At 45.2% G+C, this 12352-nt stretch overlaps 1 protein-coding gene across 2 annotated transcripts in view; it reads left to right on the top strand.

Moving 5' to 3' along the window:
* The window catches only part of KCNJ10 (potassium inwardly rectifying channel subfamily J member 10), a 32272-nt gene extending 20043 nt beyond the window's left edge, over window positions 1-12229 (top strand). For both annotated transcript variants that reach the window (XM_032260842.1, XM_032260841.1), the window contains one exon: window positions 9222-12229. In XM_032260842.1, the coding sequence (XP_032116733.1) occupies window positions 9222-10361 (1140 nt within the window). In that variant the 3' untranslated portion in view covers window positions 10362-12229. The remainder of the gene's footprint in view (window positions 1-9221) is intronic.
* The last annotated feature ends 123 nt before the right edge of the window (window positions 12230-12352 follow it).

The raw sequence follows: 12352 nt of genomic DNA, 5'->3' as shown, positions 1-12352 counted from the left end.
GAAAGAAAGAAAGAAAGAAAGAAAGAAAGAAAGAAAGAAAGAAAGAAAGAAAGACAAGAAAGAAAGACAAGAAAGAAAGAAAGAAAGAAAGAAAGACCAGCAGCCTAGAGCACCATGGAGGAGACCAAAGCTCTGCACCTGACCCTTGCAGGAGCTTTAGGGCCTGACCCTGGCCCTGCAGCTGGCCATGAAGGAACACACAGGAAGCTGGCCACAAAGCAGGAGGGGGCTGAGGGGTCAGAGCACATCACTGTTTTTCCAATGTATCCTGTTAAGATCTTTCATGTGTTGAGTGTCAATTTGATTAGAGAACAACCAAAAAAAAAAAAAGAAAAAAAAAAGATCTTTCATGTGCTCCCAGTGCGTCAACCTAAGTGAATGGCTCCTTATTTCCTGGCTGGCCCTGGATTTCCTCATTTTTCCCAACCCTGATCCCTTACCCTAGATGTCACTTTTCCCTTCACAAACTCTTCTTGCACTTATTTTCTCCAGCATTTATCACTTCCTGTCTGTTTTATGGCTGTCTCCTTTATTAGATTGTAAGGTCTTCACGGAAAGAATCTACATCTGATCCATCTCCGTAATTCCAGTGCTTTGTTTAGAATTTGGTACCCAATAGTTGCTAGAAAAAAGAATGTTTACTGAGGCTGGGCATGATGATTCATGCTTGTAATCTCAGCACTTACGGAGGCCGAGGTCGGAGGATGGCTTGAGCCCAGGAGTTTGAGACAAGCCTGGGCAACATAGTGGGATCCCATCTCTACACACACACACACACAACACACACACACACACACACACACACACACACAAAATTAGCTGGGCACCTGTAGTCCCAGCTACTCAGGAGGATGAGGTAGAAGAATCACTTGAGCTCAGGAGGTCGACGCAGCAGTGAGCTGTGATCACGCCACTGCACTCCAGCCTGGGTGACAGAGTGAGACCCAGTTTCAACAACAACAGCAACAACAAACAATATAACAACAAAGTTTATTGTATAAATGAACAAAAACACAGCTCAAACTAAATGTAGTGGGCAACATTAATACAGATGAAAACATCTGGTTTTTTACATACCTATTAGTGTTGATAATTAGTTATCTGGGGTTTCCATGTATACGAGGAAAGAAAACATCATTAAAAAATAAAGAGAAGATACAAACAAGAAGTGGGAATGAGAAGGCCTCAGAGTGAGAGGTGTTGGACTAGAGGTCCACCCATTCTACCTAGGATAAGAACTTCCACATCACCTTGGCCCTGTGATGATGGAGTCAGTTAGATTGGCCCCTACGGCTGGAGTGGGTTAGGAGTCCCCTCCTACTCATTAATTCAATCATAAAATACTTCTTGAGGACTTATTATATGTCATACATTGTGCTAATCTTTAGGATAACCAACATGTGTGTGTGTGTGTGTGCGTGTGTGTGTGTGTGCGTGTGTGTGTGTGTGTGTGTATATATATATATATATATATATGTGTATATAATGTTGGATCCTTCTTTCAATGACCTTATTTGTAGTAGAATACAAATGATGTGCCAGGTACCAACAGAGGTGCCATTACAGGTATAGAAGGATATAGATATACACGGATATCTACACCCATGTATATAAATATATATATATATATATATATATATATATATATATGCAACATGTATATAATGTTGGATCCTTCTTTCAATGAGCTTATTTGTAGTAGAATACAAATGATATGCCATGTACTAAGAGAGGTGCCATTACAGTATAGATGGATATAGATATACATATATGGAAACTCAGGAAAGGGAGGCATTACTTAAGGTTTTGGGAATCAGAGAAGGCTTCATGGAAGAGGGGTTATTTGAATTGAACTCTGAAAGATAAGACTTGGATAGGTAACGACAAGGAGGAAGGGGAGGCCAGGAAGGGAGAAGTGCCAGGGAGTGGCTGGTTTGCTTGCAGTACGCAGTGTGCCATAGCAGAGAAGTGGTCAAAGGTAAGGCTGGAAAGCAGGTTCAGAAGCAGACTGTGGAAGGTCTTATATGCCAGCCTGGGTTTGGCCTGTCTTTGACGGATAATGAGGAGACATTAAATGTCTGGAGCTACAGAAGGAACTAAGACAATTATAGTATAATGATAAGTGGATGCATTTGGGAGACAGGACCTGAGCATGAATCCAATTCCACAGTTTACTGAATCACACCATCTCTCTGAGCCTCAGTTTCCTCATTCATAAAACAAGTATTATAATCTTAATATCTCATAGGAATGCCATGAGAATAAAATGTGAAAGTGCTTTCCTTTTTCCTTTTTTTTTTTTTTTTGAGACAGAGTTTTGCTCTTGTTGTCCAGACTGGAGTGCAATGGTGTGATCTCGGCTCCAGGGCAACCTCTGCCTCCCAGGTTCAAGCAATTCTCCCACCTCAGCCTCCTGAGTATCTGGGATTACAGGCATGCGCCACCATGCCCAGTTAATTTTGTATTTGTAGTTTCTCCATGTTGGTCAGGCTGGTCTTGAACTCCCGACCTCAGGTAATCCGCCTGCCTCGGCCTCCCAAAGTGCTGGGATTACAGGTGTGAGCCACTGCGCCTGGCCAAAAGTGCTTTCTAAAGTGCTGGCTGATCGGAGGTGTATTAGGGAAGAGAAACCCAGAAGCAACGTAGGATGGATTTGAGGAGAGAAAGAGCAGAGACACGAGATGAGTAGGAGGCTGATGCAGTGATTCAGCCACAAGCCATTAGGACCTGAAGTAAGACGATGGAATGGAGGGGAGGAGGCACAAATAATAAATCCACAGCACGTGGCATTAGATAAATGTTGAGTTGAGGAAAGAGGAGAGTTTGAGATGATCCTGGCTTTGAGTGGGCAAATGGGTGGGATGATGGTGTCTTTAACTATTTTAGGAACCAAAGTGGAGCAGCAAGTAGAAGAAGAAAGGATTTGTTTACATTTGGAAATGAATACATTTATTATTCATATTCCGAAGCTCTTTTCAGTCAACTTGCTCCTGCAATGGGGAAAACAGATAAAGCACTTTCTCTGCGGGTGCAGCTTTTCCCTTCCGCCTGCACCTGCTGCCCCTGGGAGGGGGTTGAAGCATCCTTTCTAGTCACCTAATTTAGCATAATCAACTCCAATGCTCTGTAGCAATACCAAAGCTCATTCTCTCTCCAACCCCCTGCAAATGAACAGCTGACCCAGAGGAGGGCAGGGACTGATATCTTGGGCATTTATTTTCCTACCTTCCGAGAACAGGGTAGTAAGCATCTGCAGCATTAGCAAAGCCTGTATAAACTTGGGTCCCCTTGTACTCTGAAGTGGCTCTGCCTGAAGGTCTGCATGAACTAGGTGTCTCCTGTGAGGCAGATCAAGACTGCAGCCCTCATTGGGGCTTTGGCCTGTTCAGATCAGGCTTTCAGTTATTCCCTTACTCTTCTTTAACAAACGATACTAGGCACAGGGGAAACAGATGAAAGGCAGAGTCTGTGGCCTTAAATTAAGAGCACATAGATGGTAAACAATGGTGAACCATCTCAAAGCACTATAATGCTTCAAAATAGGAATATGTACAAGAGGGCCAGGCACGGTGGCTCATGCCTGTAATCCCAGCACTTTGGGAGGCCAAGGCAGGTGGATCACTCGAGTCCAAGAGTTCAAGACCAGCCTGGGAAACATGGCAAAACTCCATCTCTCCTAAAAAATACAAAAATTAGCTGGCCATGTTGGCACATGCCTATAGTTCCAGCTACTCGGGAGGATGAGGTGGGAGGACTGCTTGAGTCCGGGAGGCAGAGGTTTCAGTGAGCTGAGATTGTACCACTGCACTCCTGCACTCCAGCCTGGGTGACAGAGTGAGATCCCATCTGGAAAAAACAAAAACAAACAAACAAAAAAACAAAAGAAAGAATATGTACAAGAGCAAGCATAGTAAAGTAAAGCCATTCTGGGGAGGGAACGGGAATGACAGAGAAGATGAATTGTTTTTTCTGAGAGTCAAGGAAAGCGTCAGAGGGCGTAACTAACATGAGTTCTGAAAGATGAGGAGATCGTCAGGTAGGCTCGGAGCAGGGTGGTGTGGAATCAGGTCCAAAGGCAGAAAGGATTAGGTAGGGAGGCTCTTCGCTGGAGTTCAGGGGGTCTGTGAAAGATTGTCAAGGGCAAAGTCAAGAAGTAGGCAGAGATCAAATTATGACTGCTGAGCTGAGAGGCTCGCAGTTTAACCTAAAAGCTATGGGGAGCCACAGATCAAGTTCTTGAGTGTCAAAAGAACAACAGCGTCCTCACTCAGGAAAGGCTCTGATATATCTATGCATTATCCTGGAAAATAAATGACTCTCAGGTAAAATAAATGAGTGTTCAGGCAAAGAAAAACAGCTCCAGGAAGAGCTTCCAGGGAGAACAGTCGGTGGGAGTGGTGTGTGCTGAGGGAACCTGCTGGTCATCACTGTAGCTATGACTGGCTTTTGTTTTAGGGAAAGAATCATTCGTTCAGTGCTTAGAGGAGAAAGAGGCGAATGTCTCTGTTTCTGTCTCTTTGGCCACTCAGAGGCTGGACTTCAGAATTCTGTCCCTGATATTTGGCTGGCTGGGACTGTTTTGGGGAAATAGCACCCTCTAGAGGAAAGAGTATGCGTGTTTTGTGGGGGTGCCCCGGGGGGTGGGGCACGCAACAAATGATTTCCAGAGCTTTGGCTCCCTTCCTTCTTTAGGGGCCTGGCCAGCTTGGGGGTGGAGTGTAGCTAATTGTTTATCCGCTTCTGACTCTGGCCACCGCAGAGAACAAAGCTGCCTGGCTGTGGGAGGTGGCACAGCAGCTGGGAGCAGCAGATAACAGCTGGAGGTGGCAGATATAAAGGCTGGCAACCTCAGGCACAACAGCTGGAGGTGGCAATCACAACAGCCAGAGGCAACAAAGAGGCTAGCAGTGGCTGAAATCTCCAGCACCCATGAGTCCAGAGCCTTAGCCCTGCGACGTGTGGTCTTACATGCAGGGTACCACAGTGGCAACTCCTGAGAGCATGAGGTTCATGAGAATGAACCTGGGATACACAAAAGCAGTTGTTACGATTAAAAAGTTCTGGACCCAGGAGCTGGAAGACCTGGATTCTCGTTCCAACTTTACCACTAATCTACTTGGGGCAACGCTCTCTGAACCTTTGTTTCTATGGTGTCTTTCCTACCTACCTCATGGTGTGAGGATCAAACTATATATTTTATAAACTTTAAAGTGATAAAGAATTATAGATTAATATTTTGGGAATGATAAGCAAGGCCTCTCTTGGGCCCTAAGAGCTTCCATTCTCCAAGATATATAGAACCTTCCATCAACATGAAGAAAGCTAGGATTTCAGTTAAGGACCCCTGACTGTCACCACAGAAAGTGCAGGGGTAGAAGTGGGGCAGAGAAGGCAGGCATCCTGACCCACCATGAGTATAGACAGAAGCTTCAAGACAGTCTTTCAGTCTCCTATCTAAAGCTTTAATCTCCTCCATAGGATCTCTGCAAAGTGCTCCTCCAAAGTGCCTTCCTGATTGTTACAATGCTCTTTATAATATCAATTTGCAATTTTTCTCCCTGTACTATGAACTCACTGATTGTTCCTTTTGGAGCTCAAAGGACAAGTCCAAGCCTTTGATCACATGACAGCCCTTCAGACCAAATATTTGCACACATCCATTATATCCTTTCGATTGTCTCTTCTCCTGAATGAACTTCCCTGTTTCCTTTGACCATTTCTCACATGGTCCGGTTCTGAATCCTCTCATATCCTGAGTGTTCCTTGATGCTGGATACTGCAGGTGTGGGATGAACAGAGCAGAGTACAATCAACTACGTTTTTATTCTAGAGACTTTAGTTCAATGAAAGTAGCTTAAGATTAGTTTGCTTTTTTGGCAATCAAAACACATGAATAACTCATATTGGATTATTTTCTGCTAATAAGTTTAATTTTTTTAAATATTGTACTGCTTTCTAAATCACATCTCCATCCAGAGCTTGCTCAGGTATTTTTGGACCCAAGTACATAATCGGGCACCTAACATTTTTACATTTTTGTTAGACTTGGCCTACTTTTTTTTTTTTTTTTTTTGAGATGGAGTCTCTTTGTTGCCCAGGCTGGAGTGCAGTGGCATGCTCTCGGCTCACTGCAATCTCCGCCTCACAGGTTAAGCGATTCTTCTGCCTCAGCCTCCCGAGTAGCTGGGACTACAGGTGCGTATCACCATGCCTGGCTAATTTTTGAATTTTTAGTAGAGATGGGGTTTCACCATATTGGCCAGGCTGGTCTCAAACTCCTGACCTCATGATCCGCCCGCCTCAGCCTCCCAAAGTGTTGAGATTACAGGCGTGAGCCACTGCACCTGGCCAGACTTGGCCTACTTATTTGATTCCTTTGGATCATAATTCTCCCCCAGCTCTTGTGTTTGCTATCTGTCCCAGCTTTCTGTCAGGCTCATAATTGATGGCCATAGCATTCTACAGTTTTGAATGAAATTCATGTTAAGAAAATTGAATAGGGCAAGGCCAAAGGTGAAGCTCTCTGGTGTATGAGTAGAAAATGAATTCCAGGCTATCATGGTCCACTCACCAGTACCACTGATTTTTAAAGTCACCTAATTAGATTAGCATCCTCTTCATTTTTTTCTTTATCTGATCCCCAGATCATAATGAGAGATCTTGTCGAAAATCTCCTGAAGTTTAAGCACACTTTCGCTGTTGCACTTCTTTGATATGTCAATTTAGTAGCCTTATCATAGAAGAAAATTAGATTATTATTTCTAAGACAGGGTTTCACTCCGTTGCCCAGGCTGCAGTGCAGTGGCATGATTATAACTCACTGTAGCCTCCAACTCCTGGGCTCAATCAATCCTCCTGACTCAGCCTCCAAGTAGCTGGGACTACAGGTGTATGCTACCATACCCAGCTAATTTTTAAAAATTTTTGCTGAGATGGGGTCTTGTTGTTTCCCAGGACGGTTTTGAACTTCTGACCTCAAGCTATCTTCCTGCCTCAGCCTCCCAAAGTTCTGGGATTACAGGCATGAGCCACCACATTCAGCCAAAATTAGGTTATTTCAATGTGATTTGTTCTTAGTAAATCCACATTGGGTCCTATTGATAACTTCCTTTACCCCTAGCCTGCCCAGGTACTCATAACCTTAATAGTCCATTCCAGAATCTTGCCTAGGATCAATATCTTACTTGTTTGTCTATAGTTTGTGAAAGGTACTTCATTTTTCTTTTTGAAAATTAAAACTATGTACACTCATTTCCAATTTTACATCACTTCCTCTGTTCTCTAATATTCCTCAAAATCTTTTATACGAGTTTACATCCTTTTTTTTCAAGAGTTTGAGGATCAAATGAGAAGGACTTCTAATGTGTGAATTCTAAAATGGTATATAGATACAGGCAGTATGGTGGTTATGTTATTATTATTACTACTGAGTACTAAACAGGGCTTTGCTTGGGCTTGAAATACAAATTCTTCAAACTTCAGAGTTGCAGAGCTTTCTTTCTGTTCCAAAGCAGCCAAAGATACAGGGGAGTGAATGACATCCAGGTCGGGCTGAATAGTCTCTTGTGAACAGAAGTTCCAAATGGCCTGTGGACTGGTAAATTGGGCATTCCTGTTGCCTGTAAACATTCTCTGGGTTCTCATCCATTGGTGATCTCCAATTCAGTGCCTACCTGGTTGGGCATACAGTCGGGCCCAAATAATTTAAAGTTTTCCAGGGGCAAGGCCATGGGGAAAATAGAGTGAGGAGCGGGGTGGGCAATGTGAAGAATCATAAAATGCAATGGTTCAGACTTCTTGGAATGGATAATGTAATGAGCGTCTCCAAGAAGGGCCAAACTCCCCAGAGATCACCCTGCTCCTCCACAGAAGATCTGGCTATCGGATCCAGAGTCAAACGATTAAAATTCTCTCAGTGCTGGAAAAGTACAAGTTAGTGCTTGGGCACCTTGTATTAAGTGAATTGTCTCCTATTTCAGGGCCGTGTCCCACTTACTGCTATCAGAACACATAGCAGTCCTGAATTTGAGCCTGTGCAGACAGAGCTGCTAGTTAACATACACCCCTAGCTCTTCTACTTCACTCTGTCAAAACAATTTTGCCACCCACAATCTGGCATTTCTGCCAGTCTTTGAGAAAATGTCCCAGTGCTGCCAGGAGGTTTCAACATGTTGTTTCTCCTCCAGCACTGCTTATTTCTTTTTGTTCAAGTCCCATCTGTACTCTTCCTAACACTGCCCTAGACTCTAACTCAGACCACATTTGCCCAGATGATGCAAACAGATGATGATGACGATAAAAAATGAAATGATCTGGGCACTTAGAGAGCATCCTGAAGGGCAAAAGCATGGGTAGTTTCTGCTATTCTCTGAACTAGATGAGTATCTTAGTATCACGGGTGGGTACTGACTTGGGGGTAGAGGAGCAAATGAAGAAATTAAGGGGGGGTGTTTGTGTGTGCATGTGTGTGTGTGCGTGTGTGCGTGTGTGTATTAAGGAGGATTGGCCTGGAAGGATTTCAGCAGGATAGCATGTCTTGCTTCATAGCCATTCATGAGGGTGGGGAGGGATCCTATTTCAAAATTAGAGATCTTCCAAGGACGAGTTTTGTGGTGAAGGCTCTCGTTAGTCTCACCCTCACCTTCAAGGAACTGTGAAGCTACTACTCTTTCTTTTCTGCCTCTCTTCCTCTAAGAATTACAAATATCAGACTGTACTGCAATTATTTGCTTACTAAATAGGCATCTTTCTCATTAGGCTGTGAGTTCTTGGAGAGTATGATGTCATTTTCTTTTTTTAATTATTATTACATTTTTTGAGATGGAGTTTCGTTCTGCCACCCAGGCTGGAGTGCAGTGGTGAGATCTTGGCTCACTGCAACCTCTGCCTCCCAGGTTCAAGTGATTCTTCTGTCTCAGCTTCCCAAATAGCTGGGACTACAGGTGCCTGCCACCACGTCCAGCTAATTCTTTGTATTTTTAGTAGAGATGAGCTTTCACCATGTTGGTCAGGCTGGTCTTGAACTCCTGACCTCAGGTGATCCAGCCGCCTTGGCCCCTGCACAGTGCCTAGCACATGGCAAGTGCTCAACTAATATTTGTTAATACAAGAACACATAAGTGACACCCAAATGAATGTGAATTCCTCCCTCCCGTGGGGTGGGGGTTAGAGGTTGGCCAATTTCTACAATAACCTCCATTATGCTGTCTTGCTCCCTCCAGATGACCTCTGTTGCCAAGGTGTATTACAGTCAAACCACTCAGACAGAAAGCCGGCCCCTAATGGGCCCAGGGATACGACGGCGGAGAGTCCTGACAAAAGATGGTCGCAGCAACGTGAGAATGGAACACATTGCTGACAAGCGCTTCCTCTACCTCAAGGACCTGTGGACAACCTTCATTGACATGCAGTGGCGCTACAAACTTCTGCTCTTCTCTGCGACCTTTGCAGGCACATGGTTCCTCTTTGGTGTGGTGTGGTATCTGGTTGCTGTGGCACATGGGGACCTGCTAGAGCTGGATCCTCCCGCCAACCACACCCCCTGTGTGGTCCAGGTGCACACACTCACTGGAGCCTTCCTCTTCTCCCTGGAATCCCAAACCACCATTGGCTATGGCTTCCGCTACATCAGTGAGGAATGTCCACTGGCCATTGTGCTTCTTATTGCCCAGCTGGTGCTCACCACCATCCTGGAAATCTTCATCACAGGTACCTTCCTGGCGAAGATTGCCCGGCCTAAGAAGCGGGCTGAGACCATTCGTTTCAGCCAGCATGCAGTTGTAGCCTCTCACAATGGGAAGCCCTGCCTCATGATCCGAGTTGCCAACATGCGCAAGAGCCTCCTCATTGGCTGCCAGGTGACAGGCAAACTTCTTCAGACCCACCAAACCAAGGAGGGTGAGAACATCCGGCTCAACCAGGTCAATGTGACTTTCCAAGTAGACACAGCCTCTGACAGCCCCTTCCTCATTCTACCCCTTACCTTCTATCATGTGGTAGACGAGACCAGTCCCTTGAAAGATCTTCCTCTTCGCAGTGGTGAGGGTGACTTCGAGCTGGTGCTGATCCTAAGCGGGACAGTGGAGTCCACCAGTGCCACCTGCCAGGTGCGCACTTCCTACCTGCCAGAGGAGATCCTTTGGGGCTACGAGTTCACACCTGCCATCTCACTGTCAGCCAGTGGTAAATACATAGCTGACTTCAGCCTTTTTGACCAAGTTGTGAAAGTGGCCTCTCCTAGTGGCCTCCGTGACAGCACTGTACGCTATGGAGACCCTGAAAAGCTCAAGTTGGAGGAGTCATTAAGGGAGCAGGCTGAGAAGGAGGGCAGTGCCCTTAGTGTGCGCATCAGCAATGTCTGATGACCTGCTCCCACTTCCCCATTCCTCTGGTCTCTTTTCCTCTCTTTCAATGCCCCGGTAAGGAATACTGCCTGGGTTTACTGGAGATCCCCGGAAGCACCCATCCTCCACTCCCTCTTCTTTAACCCAGCGGCCTGTCATTAGCTTAGGCCAACTGGAGTCCAGGTTCCCCTCCCGATGTCCCCTTTCTCCCCTCCCTGCTTCTGCCCCAATACACATACCTCCTTAAGCCAGGATGGGGGAAAGAGAGGGATTAGGCTGCAGTGGCTTAGAAGGCCTCAGCCATGCTTGGAGATTCACATTAGGAAGACCATGTGGTTGGAAGGATAGACTCCCCCACCTCCTGCCACCACCAAGAAGTTTGGTGACTTGAGGCTGGAGCTCCCTCTGTCTCTACCTTTCCATCTAGCAAGTTCCCAAAGGCAAGACTCTCTCTGATGGTCACATTGCTGTCTGTGCTTTCAGAAATACAGGAATCTGATCTCACTGTATTCTAGGGTTTTTACCAACCTCTTTTGAAAGAAGCCAGGTTTTGTCACTGTGAAGCTGATTTCTGCTGGTAACTTCTGACCATCACCTAGAACCATGGTCACCACTGTTTTCCTTTGCTAGTTTCTCAAGTGAACACTCTCAGGATACCCAGTTCCCTCATAGCCTCTGTTCTCAGAGGATTGGAGTTGGCCCAAGAAACATAACCCTACAACCATCCATATCTATCCTGGATTCTGAACTCTTCAATTTGGAGTGACTAACACAAGTTGTTGTCTAAAACTTTAAACCTATCTTCCAGGCAGCCCCGGGAAGATGTGTTTCTCCATGTCCTGTGAATGGAAGGACACAGGCCAATATGTTCCTTTGAAAAGAAAGAGTTCAGTGCCCAAGCCCCATGGAAAGGTCTGAAAATAATAATCCAGATTACATAGTACCTGGCTTCTTTTCTTCCTTTCCTGCCCAGCCTAGATCCTTCTTCCTTAACTCCAACCCTTTGGGAGAAGGCAGGGGAAATGCAAGGGCCTTCCTCTCTTAACACGGATGCTCAAGTAGAACTAGATTCACCGGGCACAGATTCCCTGGAAAGTTAACCCAGCTCCACCATGAGGGATAGGCAAGTTCTCAGATTTCCAGACTGCTGTAGAGAGCCTCTGGGAATTGGTGACGCTTTGTTAAGAAGCAGAACTCTGTGGCTGGCAGCCACTATTCTCAGTTACACCTCCCAGTGCCTTCTGAAAGTGCCAGTTATTTCATTAGGCAATGCTGAGAGGAGAGGAAATTATACCATCTGATCAAATAAACATGGCTTCCCTCAGCCATTCCTGAGACCTGGTATAAAATGATGAAAATCAATGTCATCTCTACTCTCCTCTGCCATAAGGCCATTTTTAGGAAGTTAAAAAGCATGCTTTAAGAGATCAGACTCAGCCTATTCCTTGTTCCCTGGTGGGGTCTGTGGTAACAGTCAGGAAAGGACATTTAGGTACCAGAGCTTTATCCAAAGCCCCAAATCCCTAGACTGCTTTCTGGCCTCACTTTGGTACCAAGGAAGCCCCAGACAGTGGTACTGCATAGTCCCACTATGAATCAAATGATCTCAGCCAATTGTTATAAGCTACATGCTCACACAGAATATATACATGCATCTACGTACAGAGCCTTGCAGAGAAGCACAACATTTTGAGGCTAGACCCATGATTACCACCTACTATAATTGCACAAGGTCTTGTTATATTGATCTCTCCTCGAACTCAACTAACTGTATGAAGACCCTTCATTGTTCATCTACTGTAAACCCCACCATTACCTTCTAGCTGGCATAAAAACAAGAACCACAGAAACTTGAAAAATCTGAAACAGAAAACAGAAGGCAAAGAGCCAGCTTCTGCGTTCTCAACTTTATTCATTAGATTTATCTGATTTCTTTTAGTGTATAGGGACAAGATGTACTGCTGTGTGTGTGTGTGTGTGTGTGTGTGTGTGTGTGTGTGTGTGTGTGT

Source organism: Sapajus apella, unplaced genomic scaffold (assembly GCF_009761245.1).
Source record: "Sapajus apella isolate SASKATOON/1434 unplaced genomic scaffold, GSC_monkey_1.0 scaffold119, whole genome shotgun sequence".
Classification (NCBI taxonomy): domain Eukaryota; kingdom Metazoa; phylum Chordata; class Mammalia; order Primates; family Cebidae; genus Sapajus; species Sapajus apella.
Note: the sequence above shows the minus strand (reverse complement) of the source record. Positions and strands in the feature narration are given on the sequence as shown.